Source organism: Pelophylax lessonae, assembly GCF_965119305.1.
Source record: "Pelophylax lessonae genome assembly, chromosome: 10".
Lineage (NCBI taxonomy): Eukaryota > Metazoa > Chordata > Amphibia > Anura > Ranidae > Pelophylax > Pelophylax lessonae.
The window spans coordinates 179,642,446-179,664,864 of record NC_138777.1 but is presented as its reverse complement, the minus strand read 5'-3'; the positions used below and the strand labels follow the sequence as shown (position 1 = coordinate 179,664,864).

General features: G+C 44.5%; 1 protein-coding gene across 1 annotated transcript in view; it reads left to right on the top strand.

Annotated features, from left to right (window-relative positions):
* SLC7A6 (solute carrier family 7 member 6) overlaps positions 1-21,437 on the top strand; it is a 78,691-nt gene extending 57,254 nt beyond the window's left edge. The window contains exons 7-9 of the mRNA XM_082270740.1: positions 7,008-7,157; positions 11,402-11,585; positions 21,175-21,437. Coding sequence (XP_082126866.1) covers positions 7,008-7,157; positions 11,402-11,585; positions 21,175-21,278 — 438 coding nt within the window. The 3' untranslated portion in view covers positions 21,279-21,437. The remainder of the gene's footprint in view (positions 1-7,007; positions 7,158-11,401; positions 11,586-21,174) is intronic.
* The last annotated feature ends 982 nt before the right edge of the window (positions 21,438-22,419 follow it).

Here is a 22,419-nt window from a genome sequence, read left to right as displayed (position 1 = left end):
GTACTGGAACCCGTATGAACTCTTAGAAGTTGCAGAGATCTCTGAAATTGCAAGAACAGACATATCTGTCATAAGAATGAGTGATTAGAGACCTTGGTCACGATCACAGACCAACTGCGGCTTTTCTCCCCAGTTGGTGGTGTTTGCGGGGGTTGATCCTGTCATTTAATCGTTTTTTTTGTTTTTTGCTACACAAAAACATTATTAAAGGTATAAGGGAAAATGAAATAAACTCCTAGCGCCAACAAAGAATGTAAATAACCCTAGTATGCCATAAGTCTAATTATGGGTAAGTTCCATATATGTCTGTCCACTTGAAGATAGCCGCAGCTCTTCTTATTGGGGGTATTGGATTCCTCTGTACACTATTGAAATAAAAGAGAAGGCGCCGCCATCTAAGTGTATCTATTTAATGAAAATGCATAGGAAGAATAAACAGGTCATCTGGTGAAAAATCCAGTGGAGGCTGGGTGGAGAGTCTGTGGCTTTTACTGGAGATAGGTGTCTGATTCCTTCTTTGAGAAGGTGGCGAGCGTAATGGATGACACTTGGCTGGAGCTCTGTAGGAGGATGGATGGGCAGAGACCGCTGCAGCCAACCAAGCTGCAACCGCAACCAAGCTGGAACAAAAGCCACCGTGAGAGCTAGGAACCGGAAGGTTGGTTGGCTGCAGTGGTCTCTGCCTGTCGATTCCCAATACAAGTGTCATCCATCATGCTCGCCAACTTCCCACAGCAGGAATCACAGACACCTCTATCTCCAGTGAAAGCCACGGACTCTCCACCCAATCTCCACTGGACTTTTCATTAGATGGCAAGCTGGGGCTGATGCTGATGTGCCTGTTTATTCTTCCTATGCTGTGAGTGAAATCCTTTTCATTGGTTTTTAACATTTTCATAAAATAGATACACTTAGATGGCGGTGCCTTCTCTTCTGTTTATTTCTATAAGGGAACATGCACATAACAAAATCAGACAATTACTAGCTAAATTACAAAGTACCCAATAAAAGTACAAAGTCGGTACATAAACATAGTTATATAAATGATCTACATCACTACAATGGGGAACACTCCCCTGAGATCTCTAAAGACTCAAGTCAATGGCGTAAGGGAGTTTCTCAATGATGAATGTATTAGGAAGACACAGCAGTATGTAGACCTATCACCTATCATGACAGATGGTGAGGAGGTGATCTATAGCCTGTTGCCTCCTGCTTTAATCCCTAAAAGCCAGCAACACTGTGATGCAACCACATTACAAGGTGATTTTGGCACGGTCTTGTTCACTTGAATCAGTCGAATAAAGGGGTACATTTCTTGCTGGGCTGCAAAGCATTGCAGCCGTGGCAAGTATTCTAACCCATCTGGCTGCCTTTGCAGCTTAAGGGTGGGGGAGAAAAAATGCGTTTCAGATGCCTTGTTAGTGCCCAGCAACCATGAGTATAAATTTAGCCTTTAAAATAAAGTTAATAGTAAATAAAGGGTCACAAAATTTTAAAATAAATAAATGTATAAGGAGGCACCCTGCAGTACATAACATTTTCAACATTAACAATACTTCAAAATGGGTGACGGGCACATTAAAATAGGAACTGCATTCTCAGTTATTAATATTAGGTTGCATGTTAGATGTTATAACAATGCAGGTAAACGTTAGGTTGGTTATCCACATCCGTACTCTCTATTGGCTGAGACTGCCTGCCGTCTGGATGAATAAGGGGTAGAATAGCTTTATTTGCATCCATGAAGGGAGCTGCCATGTTGTTGACAATTAACCAGTTGAACATTACAGCAACTACATGTGTAAGTCGACATCAAGTGCAAAGATTTTGCAGAATGTTGAAAGATCTCTATGAATAATGACAAACCCTTCCCTGTATGTGTTCGTTGTCACTTGATAATTAACCCTTACCTTTCCTATCATCCACAAATGTCGGTCTATGGGTGCCTACTTCACTGTAGCCATGTTTTTTCACCCACAGGGGTCAGAAGGAAAATAATTAAAATGTATACAATATGCATCAAAACATAAATGCCTGTTAGCAAAAACAATGCAAGAAATATGTTGTAAAACATTTTAAAAAGTTCCCCATCCCTCTGTCTTGTCTGTTTGCTCTCCTCTCTTTTCGTTTTTCGTTTTTTTCTAACTGTGGTCTACTTTTTTTTTTCTGTACCGTTTGAGGTTCTCCTACTAAGATTTAGCCTTGAACTATTTCTTGCCTAGCTTAGCTAATCACTTATCTTTTTTGTATTCAGCTGTGTCCCTGTAGGACATCAAGGCCATCACATTAGTTGTCTGTGTTCTCATCAATTATTTACATAGTTTTCTACTTCAGACATACACTATATTGTCAAAAGTATTGGGACGCCTGCCTTAACACACACAAGAACTTTAATATCATCCCAGTCTTAGTCCGTAGGGTTCAATATTGGGTTGACCCACCCTTTGCAGCTATAACAGCTTCAACTCTTCTGGGAAGGCTGTCCACAAGGTTTAGGAGTGTGTCTATGGGAATGTTTGACCATGTGTGAGGTCAGGCACCGATGTTGGACAACAAGGCCTGGCTCTGTCTGTGCTCTAATTCATTCCAAAGGTGTTCTATATGTTAGAAAGGGGCAAATCCTAAACTGTTCCCACAAAAGTGTCAAAATTGTCTTTATTGGCTGAAATGTTCCCTCTAATTTTTTACTGTGCTGAGCAAATAAAAAAATTTCTGAGCGCAAACCTTTAGACTGAGCAATTTCATCAAAAATCTTATATTGTTACAAAAAGTGCATGTTGCCATTAACTAATGGTATTGGCGGGCTATATAGTTTGATAGAATATTAGTAAATCATATTAACTGATCAACCAATTTTACAGTATACTATACTGTAAAATTGGTTGAACAGTTAATACGATTTTACGATTTTACTAATATTCTATCAAACTATAGCCCATTAGTTAATGGCAACATGTACTTTTTGTGACAATATATGATTTTTGATGAAATTGTTCAGTCTAAAGGTAATAATAATAATAATAAATGTTCAATAGGCTATTTTTATCCAAACACATTTTATTAAGGCAGATTGGATAAAAAAGATACAAACTGCATCCCGGTGCTTTGGAAGACGACTAGAGTGCCGCCTATTGGGGACTGTATGCGCAGGATGGAGGACATTAACCACTTGCCGACCGCCGCACGACTATCTACGTCGGCGGTCAGCCCCTCACAGGCAAACTAACGTAGGGCTACGTTGCTTGCTTGTGAGGGTCTAGGGAGCGAGCGCGCGCGTGCCGCCGGAGGCGCGCTCCCGCGTGGTCACGGACCCCCCCCCCCCCCCCCGCGCGTGTGACCAGCGGACCCGATGTCCGCCGGCCACTAGGCGATCGGCGGGGGAGAGGGAGAATGTCAGGCAGCTTGTGTAAACAAGCGACCTGTCATTCTCCTCGCTGTAAAGACACTGATCACATGGATCTACTATGTAGATCCGTTGATCAGTGTCCTTACAGCTCAAGCCACAGCCAATCACAGTAGAAAGCATGCCCCTAGGGACACACACAGCCCCTCCCTCCCAAATAAAGTTAACCCCTTCACTACCAGTGTATTTTTACAGTAACAGTGCATATATATAGCACTGATTACTGTAGAAATTTCACTGGTAACCCCAAAAGTGTCAAAAATGTCAGTCAAGGGTCCGATCTGTCCGCCGCAATGTCGCAGTACCGCAAAAAAAATCGCAGATCGCCGCCATTACGCGTTAAAAAAAAAACAACAAAAATGACAAAAATCTTTCCCTTTGTTAGTAAACGCGATAACTTTTGCGCAAACCAATCAAAATACGCTTTTTGCGATTTTTTTTTTTTTACCAAACATAGGTAGCATAAAACAAATTGGCCGAAAATGTTAAAAAATTTTGATTTTTACATTTTTTTTGGGGGAATTTCATATAAAAAAATGTGAAAAATATTGCTATTTTTGCAAAATTGACGCTCTATTTTTGTTTATAGCGCGTGATCAAAAAATCGCACAGGTGATCAAATACCACCAAAAGAAAGCTCTGTTTGTGGGAAAAAAAGGACGCCAAATTCGTTTAGGTACAGCGTCGCACGACCGCGCAATTGTCCGTTAAAGTCACGCAGTGCCGAATCGCAAAATACCCCCTGGTCGGAATGGGGGTAAAATCTTCCGGGGCTTAAGTGGTTAACAGAATGGAGGACCTCACCCTCACGAGGCAGCATCGCAGGGAACGATACGATAAGATTTGGGGTTTCTGGAATGTCTTCGTGCTGTCGGACAAGGGCAGGTCTCTGATGTGCGGTTGATCTCCACCCCGGGGATATCCGTGGGTTTGTCCATACGGGGAGTTTCCCCCCCTGTCCCCCCCCCCCCCCCCGTCCCAATCCCTTCGCCATCCTTCTCTGTTTTCTCTGTGTGTCGCCCAGTCTGGGGCTCTGTTCTCACTTATCTTTGCCATCTTCTAGTTAAAATTGGGGAGCAACGGCCGGGAAAAGTTTTTCTCTCTCCATAATACAGCTCTTCCACATGTCTGTGCCAGTGCCTGGCTATTCGTGACTCCGGTAGGATGTGTCTGCACCTTCCCCGACTCCGGGGATGGGTTCTATGACTATGCCAGGACCTTCATTGTTCTTCAATCTGATGTTATAGTTTGCTTCTCCTTTCGATGCTATGTTTGCTACATATGTCTGTATAGTACATGTCACAGATTGTTTCTCGACTGTTGTTCCTTTTCTAAAAATAAAATATTTAAAAAAAAAAAGATACAAACACAACATAAGGACTTCTGACTTTTTTCCTCGAACCTAACTGATCTGCATATTGTAACAGCTCAAAGTATTGAGGACAGCATGACAGCCAGCAAACTAGAATTTTAAAAGGTCAATTAGACAGCCCCCAAAACATACGAAAGGCCTAACTTTTACCTTCCACTGTTTGCTCACCAGTCAGCACAAACAGGCAGATCCAGGTTTGCCTTTGCATAGCTAGATTTGAGAGGGGGCTGCAGAATATTGGATTAATCTCTAGTACAAAACAAAAAAGCCACAACTGACCACACAAATAAGCAATACCAATAACACCCCAAGGCTTGGTGAAGCTCCTATCTGACAAATGTTGTTTGTGGAAACTAAGGATACTGCTGTAACTTCTGTTTTTGGCACATTAATCGTGACTTGCTTATTACTTTATTTAGACCTCCTGACATCAAGGTAACATTGTCTTTTTATTTTTATATTACTAATTTACATTTGTGAGCCTTGACAGGAGTATATGCTCCTTCACAGCCACCCTATTACAGAGGTCCACCATGGGTTAGCTCCAGTGTAAGATAGTGTTGGAGCTTGCCTGGGATAATGAATTATGGTAACTGCCTCTTTACATAATAATCATCTTTGGACCTCTCAGACCTGAGCATTGTCATATCGGGTTGGTCCCCCTATACACAGAAGCGTCATACCATTATAGAAATAGAATGTGGGCTCAGAGTGGGGAGGTGCAGAGAGAGTGTAGATGGGTTAGCATAACTTGCGGGATGGTGGACCATCATCAGGTTGCAGAGATGGCAATTGCCAGCGTTCCCCCCGCGTGCACTTACCTCACGACACGGACGGTCACTCTTTAGTCCCCGGCTTCCCGCGTCTCCGTCCTCCCGAGTCCCGGCGCCTCCTCCTCAGCCAATGGCATGAAGTTGGCCTTTCGGCCAATCAGGAAGCGGGAGGACCCGCTCCCTGATTGGCCAGGAGGAGGATCCGTGTGACAATAGCGAATTTTCATTCGCTATTGTCACACAATGGGCGTGCTCTCAGGGCGCACGCTCTGCTCCCCGGCCGCCACGTCTTTAGCTACGCGGTCTAAATTGGTGCTTGCGCGGGACCGTCATGTACACTGCGCGTCCGCGCATGCGTGCACCTTAAAGGGAACATTGATTGGCTGATGCCTTAAGAGATCCCTTCACTGGAACGAAGGGGCCAAGCCCAACCTGTTTAAAACAATCCCACACCATAATCCCTCCTCCTCCAAATGATTTGGACCAGTGCACAAAGCAAGGTCCATAAAGACATGGATGAGAGAGTTTGGGGTGGAGGAACTTGATTGGCCTGCACAGAGTCCTGACCTCAACCCGATAGAACACCTTTGGGGTGAATTAGAGCGCAGACTGCAAGCCAGGCCTTCTTGTCCAACATCAGTGCCTGACCTTACAAATGTACTTCTGGAAGAATGGTCAAACATTCCCATAGACACACTTCTAAACTTTGTGGACAGCCTTCCCAGAAGAGTTGGAGCTGTTATAGCTGCAAAGGGTGGGCCAACTCAATATTCAACCCTTCGAACTAAGACTGGGATGCCATTAAAATTCATTTACGTGTAAAGACAGGCGTCCTAATACTTTTGAAAATATAGTGTATATTGGCTGCTTGAGAACCAACTCTTTTACAAGCTTAGTAATTCCTTCTTTTCAAGTCTTAAAGAAAACCTGCACTTCGATACTCTTGAGTAACTTTATTAGAAAAAATACACCGATTAGCCTTTCATTTGCTCCATGAGCTCCCAGATCGCTAATTTTCCCCCTTCTATTTGGAACAAGCTGTGCACACAACAAATCCCATAGTATATACTCTTGGGAGCAAGCAGCAGGGGGTGGCCATGTTCCTACACACAGTGGGACCATGAAGCACAAATGCGGCCACCCCAAAAGCAAGTTGAATCACAGCAGCAAAAAAAAAAAAATGTTTTTTTTTTTCTTTTTTTAAACCAAGATTTAATGTCGCTCTAAGTCTCTATGATTTTTTTATACCTGTCTGTATGAAATCATCCATCCTAATGAAGTTTTGCTTGCTCTTGTAGTTTCCGGTTTATCTCTAGTTGGGAAGTACTCCCCATTTTGTACAGTAAATGATATGTCTCTTGCTAAAAATAATTTTGTACAGTAAATGTCTTTTGCTCAGGATTGAGAATAACTAGAGCTGTAATAATAGATTTAATAATGGTATTCCCTTTTGCAGTGTGCTGCTACTCTTGTATACCTGTCTGTGAAAGACGTCTTCCAGCTGATAAATTACTACAGCTTCAGTTACTGGTTTTTTGTTGGATTGTCCATTGCTGGACAAATATATCTGCGCTGGAAGCAGCCTGACATGCCAAGACCTATTAAGGTAAGTACTACTCATTATGATATTCAGTCGATGCAGAAACTGCATTGTTTGTAGTAGTTTAGATGAAGTTTGTCTTCTATTGGCATTATGTGTCCAAATGTCTGGAGGAGTTATTGTGTGCAGCTGCAGACACTTTATGGCAATATGTTCCCAAAATGACATAAATCATGTCACTTCCTGGTGCACTGGTGGGAGGATCAGCGAATGGACATTTTCTGAGCTTCCCCGGCCCTACCCTGTCCTGGGCCCACAGGTGGGAGAGTAGAGCTTGGGATACATGGCAGGATGAAATCCACATGGTGCATTGGTTGTGGAAGTGATCAGGTGGCTTCATAGCTGCTTCAGTCACTTCCACCTGAAAGCTGACAGCTTAACCCAAGTACACACAGCAGCTAGGAGTGTGTTTTTAAAAGCTCTTGACCCCAGTACCATGCAATAACGGTACTGGGGCATCCCTGCCAGCTTTATAATCCAGAGGAAAAGTTCCTACAAAAGAAGAGTTAGTATACCTAAGAGTTAATATATTTACTTCTCCAGCAGCCCACGTCTCCTACTTTTCACTCATTAGAGTGCTAAAGCCTACCCAAGCCTCGTCAGCATTCCATACTTAAGATGTGTCGTATGCCTCCCCCACTGGGAACCGTGGTTCCATCAGCCAGCTCCTACATCATTGTTGTACCTCTGTTGACACACAAGGGTTGGAAGATGGAATCCTGGCACATGGTGGGAAGTCAGGCATCTGACAGATCCAGAAGTGTTGACTGCTAAAGTGGCTTACAGAGGCTGGGATACACGGGCTCCTAGAGAGGTGAGTATAAAAGCTTTTCTATTGCAGGGACAATTTATTCTGTAGGTCTTTTAAATCCAACAGGGGAGACCACACCATCAGAAATAAACAAGAGGGTGCACTAGCCTAGTGCATTATCCCACAGCATTTATTAAAAAATCATAATAAATAATATTCACAAACATATGAATAAAAATTGTTTTTTTAAGCCACTCATCTGTAGTCGAATAGTCCTAGACTCTATCAGTCTCCAAAGCATTGGGGGACCTCACTACCAGGATCCCAACTGACTGACGAATTTCAAAGGCAACACCTTGATCAGAGCTAAAACAGTGACGCCTTTGAAACACGTCAGCCAGTCTGGATCCTGGTGAGGTTCTCCCATACTTTGGAGACTGCTGAGTCTAGGATTATTGGGCTACAGATGAGTGGCTTGAAAAGCGTGTTTTTTTTTTTTTTTTTTTTTAACAAGCATTTGTGTGAATTATTCCTAATGATTTTTGAATAAATGCTGTGGGATAATGCACTAGGCTAGTGCACCCTCTTGTATAGAATAACAATGCATTATGCTGGTGCGCCCTCTTTTGTTCCTTTTTTTATAAAGGCTGAAGGAAAACCCCAGTCCTAGAGAGCAGCAAGGCTTGAAGTGATTATCCCTGTGACACAAAGTACCATCTATACCTTACCGGGTTATCGCACATTCATGTGCAGGAGATACTAGTTGCTCTTGGGGACCACACTATCAGACACCCCCCAAATTCATAATATTGGATATATATTTATTAACTATTTTTAGAAGTGAAATTCATTATCCATATGTGGCTGAAAACAAACAAACCCTGATCACTCAGTGACTGAAGTACAAATCGCTATAATCCTTGTGACATCGACTCCTCATTTACTGCAAATCCCAGAGACAAACATTGAGTGAGATTCTGTGGCTGCTGCAAATGTAGGACAATGAGAAGGTGAAATGCTAAACCATTTCAAAGAGGCTTTAACGCTATTATTGCTTTTGAGATTGGTGCACTCCAGTCAGTTACTATGGCATTTTATGAGTACCATTATTCCTGTTTGGGCACGCTTCCTAAGTATTGTAAGTAGCGGCAACAAAAGGGCTACAGGATTGTAAGAATTGCTATTCCCCAAATTGGTTAAAAAGCTTAAAACAGGCCTTTCCCCAGACCAGGGGTCGGGAACCTTTTTGGCTGAGAGAGCCATGAACACCACATATTTTCAAATGTAATTCCGTGAGAGCCATACACTATATTTCAGGGGTTGGGAACCTTTATTTATTATTCATATTCATGGGCTGCACTGCAGCGATACAGTGAATAGATGGAGCCGTGTGAAAGTGCCTGGAGTCCGGTCGGGAAGAGAGCAGAGCAGGCAGGTATGCAATGAGGCCGGAGTGGTGAAGCGCCTACAGGCCCGCGAGTGATAGAGGTGAGTATAGGCCCTGAGAAAATGGTGGCCGGCCGCTGAAGGCCTCAAAAGTGGATGTGAGAGGCAGCTCCCGTGGGTCCCCGGGTGTCAGAGGGGAAGGAGATCGTGTCTGTCGGGGCACAGGGGGCGGATGGCAGGTCTCCTTACCGGGCGGTGATTGCCAAGGCCCTCAGATGCACAGCACACAAGCCGGCGGCGGTACGGCGAGTAGGCCGCGGGGTCCGTAGCGTGGCAATCCAGTCACATGTAGACGAACTGAGGGTAGTGGTGGGTAGCCCACAAAGTGTACCGTCGATGGGTGCAGAAATCTCCTTGGCACCGGGCACAGCTACGCGGATGGCACTGGATTGAATGGTAGACACGGCGGAGCTCAGGGACTACACTTCCAGCGCGGCTCACATCTGGACACGCCCCCCTTTATTAAAGATTTGTCTACGAGCCAGATGCAGCCATCAAAAGAGCCACGTCTGGCTCGTGAGCCATAGGTTCCCTAACCCAGACACAAAGAAAGAAAAGACATAACAAAAAGAAATTTTTACTTTCTTGCAAGCTTTCCAAGAATTTTCTCTCTTCAGCACTCTCCTTCTGGCGGGCATTTTCAGAAAGCATTAAATCTCCCTTTACTAACTGATGTTCTAACCCACCACCCTTGCCTATGTGACATCATCTGAGTTAGAAATATAAATGTCTGCCAGAAATTTTTGAGAGATCTCACAGTATATACATGAAATTTGCCAGAAAAGCAATTGGTAGGGCTGGGCGATAAAACAATACCGATAGGTATCGCGATAGTCCCGTGCTCGATAGCAATAAGAAAACTTGAACGATAAATCGAAAAGTCCGCTCCGACGGGTTTAAACTTTTAAAAATGGCGCCGCCCGGCGCCAACACGTCATTGCGCACGCGCCTCCGCTGCTCGGGAGAGGCCGAGAATAGCCGAAATTACACGAGCGGTGGCGGCGGGTGCGCAATGACGTATCGGGGCCGGGCGGCGCCATTTTTAAAACTAAGGCGCCTCTGGAATAGGTAAGTGAAACAGCTTCACTACCTGCCGTTATGCAGGGCTGCGGGCACACTACAAGGGATGCAGTGCTGCGGGCATGGTCTACCTGTACCATGCCCACAGCACTGCATCTCCCGTAGTATGCCCACAACCCCGGATCCTCTTGTACCATGCCAGTACCCTGCATTTTCCTGCACCATGCCAGTCACCCTGCATTCTCCTGCACCATGCCAGTCACCCTGCATTCTCCTGCACCATGCCAGTCACCCTGCATTCTCCTGCACCATGCCAGTCACCCTGCATTCTCCTGCACCATGCCAGTCACCCTGCATTCTCCTGCACCATGCCAGTCACCCTGCATTCTCCTGCACCATGCCTGCCACCCTGCATTCTCCTGCACCATGCCAGTCATCCTGCATTCTCCTGCACCATGCCAGTCACCTTGCATTCTCCTGCACCATGCCAGCCACCCTGCATTCTCCTGCACCATGCCAGCCACCCTGCATTCTCCTGCACCATGCCAGCCACCCTGCATTCTCCTGCACCATGCCAGCCACCCTGCATTCTCCTGCACCATGCCAGCCACCCTGCATTCTCCTGCACCATGCCAGTACCCTGCATTCTCCTGCACCATGCCCGCCGCCCTGCATTCTCACCCTATCGACCGATATGAAACACTGATATCGTGATACAGTTTTCAGCCATATCGCCCAGCCCTATGGTAAGGTATCCTTCCCAGAATGCATTTGTGAGGCTCTGCCTTTATCACCAGTGCCTCTGGAGACCAAAACATGCAGTGTAGTTAAATGTAACAGCCAATTACATTTTTTCTCACTGTAGAAACAAAGATGCCATGGAAATTTACAGATGTCTGGGTTGCAATAGGAATTTTGTATTTGGTTATAGGCACTGTATCAGTTTTCACCAAGACCTACCTTATTAAATTACCTGTTATCATTGGTTTTTTTTTATGATTAAAAATGTTTCAATATGTTTTTTTCTTTTCAGCTTAGTCTCTTCTATCCAATCACATTTTGCTTGTGTACAGTGTTCCTCATCGCAGTCCCATTGTACAGTGATACAGTGAACTCACTCATTGGAATAGGGATTGCTCTTTCTGGTGTTCCTGTCTATTTTATGGGAGTTTATCTTCCAGAGTCTAAAAGGCCGCCCTGTATTGGCAGATTCTTAGGTAAGTAATGCTATTGCTGAGAGGAAAGTGTGTGTTTCATAGCGTGCTTGTTAACATATGAAACCTGACTGGATCAAATACTACTTTCAGGAATACTTAGAACAATAATCACTGCAATTTGTCCTTAAAGTGGAGTTCCACCCATTTTAATAAGTTTAGATATATGTTATCCCCTTTAAAAATACATTTACCAATGGAAACTATTTATTTTTTTTTTTTGCAAGGAAATACCTTTTTTTCTTCTTTATTCATCCGCACTTCCGGGTCCGGCCACCTATAGGCGATTACGTCACTCAGCGATTCGCAAGGGCTGCTGGGATGTATCCCAGCAGCCCTTGCGAATCGCCGAGTGACATAATATCGCATTATTACACCGGCACCAGCTGTACTCAGATGTATTGCATTGAGTATGTGCTCCGCCCCGCCTCCTCTCAGTGAGCTCTACGGGATTTATTGCTTTGAGTCCACGCCCCGCCTCCTCTCAGTGAGCGCGGACTGAAAGCATTACATCCCGTAGAGCTTACTGAGAGGAGGCGGGGCGTGGACTCAAAGCAATACATCCAAATACAGCTGGTGCCGGTGTAATAATGCTGGGATACATCCCAGCAGCCCTTGCGAATCGCCGAGTGATGTAATCGCCTATAGGTGGCCGGACCCGGAAGTGCAGATGAATGAAGAAGAAAAAAAGGTATTTCCTTGCAAAAAAAAAAATAAATAGTCTTTTAAGCAATAGTGGTAACTCAGGATCATCTTCTTCAAACGAAGAATTAGACTTTGATTCCTTCTTAGACAAAATGGAAGTTGCTAAAGGAAAGCGACGTCGCATAAGCGTTACAGAACCAGTAAATGTCCAAATAAAACAATTCCAGCAGGAGTTTTATAAAGCACTAAAAGAAGTTGAAAAGTATGATCGCTCATCAAAACTTACTGTTGAAGAAGCCATCCTTGTTTATCCAGAGATCGTTAGTGATGTGGCCAGAATAGTTACTGCAATGCCACCCACCCAAGTCAGTGTCGAAAGATTAATACATATTAATACAGAGGAGTCGGGGAGTCGGAAGTACAAAAAACTGAGGAGTCTGAATTGGAACATTTATCTACCGACTCCACAGCCCTGGACAACTGAGCAGCTGCTCAGCCGCATCGGTTGTCATTACAAGAAGGCTGACTGTTAGCTCAAAACAACAGTACCGGGGTGATGCCTTTAGCTACAGTCCTCATCCCAGTACAACCCCTTGAAGCCGAGGCCGCATATTTGCGTTCCATCAGCGTGAATGGGTTAACTTAATCGCCAGCCTCGCATAAATGCCATATGAAAACAAAGAAAGGAGAGCGCACCTTTCAAAACCACCCAAATTATGGGGGTCATGGAGGTGTAGATTTCACTACAGAATTTGTGTGGACTGTTTTTTGTTCTCTCTGGATTTCATTTACACTGGGACTTTTGGAGTTTATTATTTATACTACAATTATTTCAGTATTTATCAATGTTTTGATATTGCATGCACCATGGATTAGATCGTCACATTTTTTTTTCTGCAGTTTTTGTTTTGTATGTGATTCAGAATTTCATAATTTGAAAGCTCATTTATATTCTATTTTTTAAGGATTTTTTTTCAGCTTTTTTTGCGCATTCCTGATTTTTTTTTTTTTTTTTTTTATGTGCGTGAAACAAGCCAAAAAGGTTCCCATGTGTCGCATTTTTAAAATTGCGCCTCACCAAAATGCATGGTGCTGTAGTACAATGCATTTTAGCAGGTACAAATATATGTGCGTGGGGATGCCATTAAGAATTAATGACACCTATGCATGTCTGCAAAAGGTAGCGTATTTTTGTGTGGTGCAGGAAAACACGCAATTTCACACATGTTCCCGCCCCACATCTGGTGTGGACAAGCCTTAAAATGTTGTTTGTAGTCTCTACATCAGCTACTTATCACACCACTGGAGATAAAGGAAGACTTGCTGTGCTGCTCTCTGCATCTCCATCTTCAGCTGGTGGATCAGCCATAGCAGCCACCTGTGTGAGGAGGGAAGAAGGTGGCCTCATGCCCCACCCAACAGCTGTGGCTGCATTGGGAGAAGTTTGGGGAGGAGAATTGCACGTAAACTCTGAGGAGATGAGCGCTCCACAGAGCCCCCATGTCTGACCTTTACCTCCTTATCAGCCGTGGAGGCAAGTGAGGGGAAACTAAGGATGCTGGGCAGGATCTCAACATGCTCCTTAGCAACCAAAGACATTGTTTGGCAAGACGCAGTGGGGCAGCTTGCTCAGCACAGTCCCTCATGAGGTTACATGCCAATTTAAAAAAGACAACACCGGCACTGCAGGTAAATAAAAGTTTGAGCGGGCAGTAAAGAATGTTTGCCTGCCTTTGTTGGTGAAGTTTTTTATGCTTTTGCTGCGGCACTCCTGAGGAATCTTTGCGGCACCCCAGGGTCCTTTGGGCCCAGTTGAGAAACCCTGCTCTATATAGAAGCTATTTGAATTAGTGTGTCCTTCGCACTAGCTTTGGAGGCCATACCCAGACCCCACTCGACTGGACATTTCGAGGCCAGCCTGGAATTTCACCTTTGTGCACTAAGCTACGCACTGTGGCAAGGACCACTTTGTTTTCCTGCTTCATGGTATCTGGCTTTAACTGCATGTTGAAGCCCAGGTTCTGAGAAACCGGGGCAATGCAGAGTCCGTGATTCCTACAATAGTAAAACTAAAAGAAATTTACTTCTTGCAAGATCTATTATCAGACAAAGGCATACTTCACTTGTGTGAATCTTGGGGCTTCCACTCCAGGAGTTTCTGCATTGCACAAATTTTTTTTCAGCTGGGTCTAAAGTGTTTTAGTCTCAGAATTATCAAGGGTCAGGTTTCTGTCCTTTCTATTCTGTTTCAGAGACCATTGGCATCGCACTTTCTGATTAGGACCTCTGTGCAGGGGGTCTTCCGTGTACTGGTGCATCTTAAAAAATTTAAATATCATTAAAAAAAATGTATTTCAATAATTAAATTAAAGTAAAACTCACATTATACAGATTCATTACACACAGAGTGAAATAGTTCAAGCATTTCTTTCTTTTATCTTAAAGGTAATTAAAGTTCAATTTCTCTTTTGTTCATTGACGGACACAGCTTCAGATCTTCATAACCGTTGGGTTATACTGCCCCCTACAGGAGTAGGACTCTAGGCATAAAATAAGTCTGGCTACACCCATGGGCAGTCCCAGGGGGTATACTCCCTGTCTCTGCTGTTTTTTTTCTGCCTAGTCAGGAGTAAGGACCTAGTTCCTTGCTGGGATCTTTGGTCCTGGCAGTTTTTTCTTTTTAGATAGAATTTGTTTTCTCCTGGATTTTTCCTGTGAGCTCTGCAATCAACTGCCGGACTGGGCGAAGGGCTGGATAATCTAGATCCAGTGGTCACCCCAGTCTGGCCAGCAAGCGCGCACAGATCTCAGCTCCCCGCTAGGTCGGCCACGACACAGCCCCACTGGACGGGGGCTGACCTGCGAGTTAAACGTCTCGCGAGGTCGCATACGATTGGGTCCCGGCCCAAGTCGCAGCGTTCCTCCTGGCTGACAGCCCCCCCATTTCGATGAAGAGGGGTTCTGTCTGGAGTGGTGCCCGCCTGGTTTCTGGTATTGTGAAAAGCTGTCCCTCCCTCTCCTCCTGAAGGGTTTTGGGGTGGACGTGGGCCCCTCCTTGGGACGGTCAGACCCCTGGCTTCCCCTCTTTTCTGTCAGGCAGGCATCCCCCCTTGTCATCTGTCCCCCATCCTACCCCCCTTCCCCCTCCACATTTGTTGAGGCTGCTTGGGTGGTCTGATCCACCTCCTGGGGTGGGGGCAGGGCACTATGCTGGTGATGGGAGCCGGGGGGGGGGGTGCACTGACGGAGACTGGAGGATCAACTGTACGGGGGGGGTTGTACATGGTGGGGGCTCCTGCCAGGGCCCCCTGTTTTGCCTGGGTCTGTCATTGAGGCCTGGGTTCCTGTAAGCCTTAAGGTGCGGTGCAGGGCCGCCATTTTGTTGTAGCCTGCGTTTTTCTATACATGAAGCCCATGTGTGTGTAGTCCGGTGGCCATTTTGGGTTGGTTTGCTATTGAAAGTAGGGGCGGCCATGACAGTGGATCCCCGTAGGTGGCGATTTTGGCGGTGGGAGCCCCATACTTAGCTGCTGGTGCTGACTCCTGGATCCGTTCACTTTCTGATTGCTGCCTGTTTCACGTACACATTCCCAGGGTGGAAAACTGGCAGGTGAATTACCTCAGTTGGCAGGCATTGGACCAATGGGAGTGGTCCCTTGATCCGGAGGGGTTGAATCTGTTGGTGTCTCGGTTCAACAAAAAGGTGCAGAGGTTTGTGGCTCGGTCACTGGATCCTCTGGTGGATGCCACATACGCACTGGTGGCCCCATGGGGTCCGTATCATCTGATTTACGCCTTCTCTCCTCTCAATCTTCTGCAAAGACTTCTATGCAGGATTGAGGTAGAATGGATTCTGGTCATCTTAGCGGCTCCAGACTGGCCTCGCCAGGCTACACCGATCTGGTGCAGCTGGTCGCCGACGTTCCTTGGAAGCTTCCTCTAAAGGGAGGATCTGCTGTCCCAAGGACCAATCTTCCATCCTGCTTTACAGTCTCTGGTTTTGCCAGCTTGGCTGTTTAACGCCAGCTGCTGAAGGATAGAGGTTTATCGGAGTCGGTGATTCCTACACTGTTAAAAGCTAGGAAATCTACTTCTAGGAAGATCTACCATAGTGCATGGAGGATGTATATTGTATATTGTTTATTGCGTTGTGTGAGTCTCTTGGGGTTCCTCCTCGCTCCTTCTCGGTGGCTCGGATTTTGACCTCCTTTTAACGGGGGGGGGGGGGGGGGACAGAAATTGGCCTTTAGTGCCATCAAGGGCCAAGTGTCGGCTTTGGCAGTCTTCTTCCAACCTTTGGCCACACACTCCCTGGTGCATATCTTTCTTCAGGGTGTCTATTTGGTTCCTCCAGTGCGGACTCCGTTGCCGCTTTGGGACCTCAATTTTGTGCTTTCGGCCCTACAGAAGGCCTCCCTTTGAGAATCTTCGGGAGATTTCCCTGCTTATGCTGTCACAGAAGGTGGCCTTTTTGGAGGCTATCACCTCTGCGTGCAGGGTGTCAGAACTGGAGGCGTTATCCTGTTGTTCACCTTACCTGGTGATTCACGGAGATAAGGTGGTTCTTTGCCCCTGTACGTCGTCCCTTCCAAAGGTTGTCTCTGATTTTCATTTGAATGAAGACACTGTTGCCTTCTCTGTGTTTCAGGCCTAAACATCCGAGGGACATTGCCTTGCATACCTTGGATGTGGTCTGGGCAATAGGGTGTACCTGGCAGCTACGGAGTCTTTCAGGAAGTCAGACTCACTATTTTGGGCCTCGTAAAGGGTTGTCCGCTTCCTCTGCGACCATTTCCAGACAGTGATTCAGGCCTTTAATCAAGGGTCAGGTTCCTCCTATCCCCGTTAAGGCGCACTCTACTTGGGCGCCTAGTGCCTCCTGGGCCTTCCATCATCAGGAGTCAGTGACGCAGGTTTGGAAGGCAGCCACCTGGTCGTTGGTGCACACTTTTACAAAGTTTTATAAAGTGGATGTGTTGTCATCTGCTTCTTTTGGCTGCAAGGTTTTGCAGGCTGCTGTTGTTGAGAGGACCTGATACTCTTTTAGGGTGTATTGTTTTATCAGGTGGGCTCCAGTTGTTTTGGTTGAGCCCCTGTTGCCTGGTTGGCTACTGTTTAACCTTTGGAATTTTTTTGCTGTTCCCACCCCTCCTTTTTAACACTGCTTTCGGACGTCCCAATAAATATGAAGATCTGAAGCTGTGTCTGTCAATGAATGTAAGAGAAAATGAGATTTTTGACTTACCGTAAAATCCATTTCTCTGATGTTCATTGAAGCACACAGCACCCACCCCTCTGTGTAGTTGTAATTCTTCTGACACTGCTTGTAACTAAACTGAGTGCCTATAACAGAGAGAAGGAATATACCCCCTGGGACCGCCCATGGGCTTAGCCAGAATTTCTTTTGTGCTTAGTGCCCTACTCCTGTAGGGGGCAGTATAACCCATCGGGTATGAAGATCTGAAGGTGTGTCCGTCAATGATCATCAGAGAAATGGATTTTACTGTAAGTCAAAAATCCCATTATTGTACACTCATGGTGTCACACTTTAATCGGCTAATTACCTCAAAACACCTGTAAAGCAGGGCTTGACAAATTTGCTTGGAATCTAGGAGCCAGCTAAAAAAGTTAGGCGCCAGTTTTTTTTTTTTTTAACAACAATGCTTTATTTTCAATGACAAAAATTACCGATCTTAAATTTACACATAAAGACGACTAAAACCAAACATCATAGGCATTAAACTTGTGTAGATAATGAATATATTCGGATGTGACACACCAGGTGTTTTAATGCAATGTCATTTTTTTTTTTAACTTGCCTTTTTGTGGCCATGAATATGCCTTGTACTTTTGCGTGTGATGGGCAGTGGCTCACTAGGGAAGGACACTGCAGCAAGGTGGGGCGATAGGAGATCCAGTGACCAAGAGTAACATATGCCACCTTAGGCCCCTTTAACACGGGCGCCTCCGCTAAGCAGAATCTGCTTGATCAGCGGGGATCTCTCTGCTGATCCCAGCTGAGCAGGCGGATGACAGGTCCTGTCCACTTTATACAGACACAGCCCATTCTCCTCTATGAGGCAGTCGGATGGAAATGGACTGTCTGTCCGCCAGATGAAGCCTGCAAAAACTTCCATCTCTTCTCTTGTGAAGGAGATGGGCAGGCATTGAGAACAGGCAGGGGAAACAGTGCCATTAATGACTGCTTGTCAAAATCCCGGCCACCACAAGAGGATGCCAGTTCCCCAGTGGAAGTGTACCACTGAAGAAGGCTGAAAAGCCGCGGCCTCAATTATCGGACGGCGCGGTAGTCCTCGTACTCGCGAGGGGGGCGAAAGGGGACAGGACACCTCCTGCAGCGTACCCCTGGGGTTTGTCAAGCCCTGCTGTAAAGGTTTCCTAAGTTTTTAAATGTTCTCTCAGTCTGGTTAAGTAGGTTACACAATCATGGGGAAGAGTGCTGACTTGACAGTTGCCTAGAAGACAGTCATTGACACCCTCCACAAGGAGGATAAGTCACAAAAGGTCATTGCTAAAGGAGTTGGCTGTTTACATAGTGCTATATCCAAGCATAATAATGGAAAGTTGAGTGAAAGGATAAAGTGTGGTAGAAAATGGTGCACAGGCAACAAGGATAACTGCAGTCTTGAGAGGATTGTGAAGCAAAAGCTATTCAAGAATTTGAGGGAGATTCACAAGGAGTGGACTACGGCTGGTGTCAGGACTTCAAGAGCCACCACACAGAGACATATCCAGGACATGGGCTACATCTGTCGCATTCCTTGTGTTAAGCCACTCCTGAACTAGAGACCACGTCAGAAGCATCTTACCTAGGCTAAGGAGAAAAAGGACTGGACTGTTGCTCAGTGGTCCAAAGTCCTCTTTTCGGATGAAAGTAAATTTTGCATTTCATTGGAAATCAATGTCCTAGACCTAGAGTCTGCAGGTCCAGAGTGAAGTTTCCACAGTCAGTGATGATTTGGGGAGCCATGTCATCTGCTGGTGTCGGTCCACTGTGTTTTATCAAGTCCAATGTCAGCGCAGCCCCCTACCAGGCAATTCTAGATCACTTAATGCTTTCCCCTGCTGACTAGCTTTATAGAGATGCTGATTTAATTTTCACTTGGCACCTGCCCACACTGCCAAAAGTGACAATACCTGGTTTATTGATTATGGTATCACTGTGCTTTATTGGCCAGCAAACTCACCTGACCTAAACCCCATAGAGAATCTGTGGGGTATTGTTAAGAGGAAGATGAGACACCAGACCCAACAATGCTATCAAAACAACCTGGGCTTCCATAACGCCTCAGGAGTGCCACAGGCTGATCGCCTCCATGCCACGCCTCTTTGATGCAATAATTCATGCAAAAGGAGCCCTGATCAAGTATTGAGTGTATACCATACTGTACATGGATATCCTTTTTCAGGAAGCCAATATTTCTGTATTAAAAATACTTTTTTATGGTCTTATGTAATCTGATTTTCTGAGATACTGAATTCTAGGGTTTTCACTAGCTATAAGCGATAACCTTTAAAATAAAAAGAAAGCAATGCTTGAATAATATCACACTGTGTAATAAATCTGTATAAAATGAGTTTCACTTTTTAAATTTAATTACTGAATAAAAATAACTTTTTGGTGATATTCTACTTTTTTTAAGATGCACCTATAACTCCCTCTGTCAGTTACCCTGTAGACTCTGAACCCGGTTCTTTGAGCTTTAGAAACAGTCTTTGAACCCATTAGAATAGTTCCTATCTCTTGGAAGTTGATGTTTCTTGCTGCCATCACCTCTACAATGTGTCTGAACTTGCGGCCTTACTGTTCAAGGAACCCTTTCTGGTTCTTCAAGGCGATCATGAGACCGAAGGTAGTTTCTGCTTTCACTGCAGTAAGGACATTTTTTTCTTCAATACACGTTTTTCCTCCATCTCACCAGAAAAAATGTTACCCTCCCGCTAGCTGTATATGGTTCAGGCTATGATATAGTCTGTCAGTCTCTGCTTCTTTTAGGAAGACTGAATCCCTTTTTGTGATCCTTGATGGACCCCCACAAGTTCTACCAGGTGGAGCTTGCGGCCTCCTCTGATACCAGCTCCAGGCTTAAAGCCTAACTCCAGGGTTATTGCACTTTTTAACTAGTTATGTGGGCCAAGCTGGCCCAAATTAACTATTGGCTACACAAACAGGTGCACACACTGGGTACAGGTAATCATCCGTTGCATACAGTTCACAGCACTATGTTTTCAGCAGCAGGATGAAAACTTCCCATCCCACTCCCGGAACAAAAACTGAGTCTGGCTTTGCACTGCTCAGCCATTCATAGGCAGCTTTGTGTTCTATAAATGAATACAAAGCTTCCTTGTTATTTAATCCATCTGCCAATTAGAGGAACCTTGTAATCATTCATAGATTACAAAGCTGCCTATGAATGGCTGAGCAGCAGTTTTCTGTTGTTTTCTAGGGAATGTTAGTGGTTGTTGTGTTGCCCACCGTCCGTTAAAATGCTTTTGGACATCCCAAAGGTTTGACGTCCTGTGTCCCTCAATGGACAAAAAGACGAGAAAGAAAGGATTTCATGCTCACAGTTAAAATCCTTTTCCTGAAGTCTGAGGGACACAGATCCCACCATTCTGTGTCTATGGTCATGCTTGCAACACAATTTTGGCTGCAAACTGAAGTATACTGGTAGTGGAAGGGGTTATCCTGGGCTGGCCTACAGATTTTATTTTTTTCTTTGGTTGCCTCTGACCAATGCTCTGGTAATCGGCAGTATACACTGAAAATAGTAAGACTTTCAATGTCTATGGTAGGGAAACAACCCATGTATTCGATATGAAGGAAAAGGCCACAGTAGATGTATGCTTGGAAAAATGGGTGCATCTTCTAAAATTTTTTTTTTTTTTTTCTTAACATCTATATTCTTTTTTTTTCCTTTTTTAGCTTTCCTCACGAGATGGACCCAGCTGATTTTCAACTGTGTCTTGACGGAGATTGACAGGCCAGAAGAGAAAAAGCCGATAGTAAAATCAAAGAAGCCTTTATGATTACAGACTTTGGTAAAAAAAAAAAAAAGAACAAAAACATTGTTACAAAGAAAAGGCGGTTTCATGTGACAAGAGTTTTGCTTTACTGATGTCGGTTTCTGTTTGATCAAGAAGAGGCCCAGCTGCAGTGGAGATGGACAAAAAAAAAAATCATTGCTCAAATGACGCCTTTCGAAAGGTTTCACATTGCAAATAATCTTTGAAGTTTCAAGTGTTCTACACTCCTTTTTTTATGTCAGTTTTATGCGCGTTTTTGTTTTTTCCTTTTTAAATTGCCAAAAACATTTTCCACATCCACCAGCAACTGCTCTTCAGGGAAACCACTTAACCTTCACAGCATTAAAGTTTAAAAAAAAATAAAGAACACCCAAATGTCCCATGCCCAGATGTGTTAGGGGTGGGGAGATGTGCGCGCTGGAAGTTGTGGACTGTGGTTGAGTTCTGTATATTGAAAATTGCTGATCTTCATGTTAAATCCTTGTACCATGATAAAGTAACTCTAACGTGTTTTAGACCAGTGCTTATTTTAACTAGGTACTCCCTTTATAAAGCCAGTGTTTACTAACTACCCCTCATGGTGACCTTATTTATCCATATGATCAATGAGTCAATAGCTTAATGCGACTAAACTGATTGAATTGGAAAAAAAATTGCACCTATTCAGTCAATTTAGTAAGCTCTTGATTTTTCTTTTCAGAATTGTATTAAGTGCTTCTGATTGATAGGACTGATTCTCTGATACTCATGCAGATATTTGTCCTATTACAGATTGATTAATTGTTTATATTTTTGCCTGGTGGATCTAAGTTTTTGGTTGATATTTTCAAGCGATTGCAAAGGCAAAAAATTAAAGTCACACTTTGAAAACACATCAGATCTCAATGGGGATAAATATCATGCTGGATATCTATACTGATATTGACTGGGCAATGTGTTACAAACGAAAGGATGTCACAGCGTTTGATGGAAATAAAAATGATCAACCTACAGAGGGCTGAATTCAAAGACACCCCTCAAAATCAAACTGAAAAAATGATGCAGCAGATTAGTCAATTTTGCCAAAATTGTATCTTTTCTGTCTGTTTTTCACTAGTTTAGCGTTTGGCTTAGGTCAGTGTCACTAGTGGTTGCATGAGGCGAT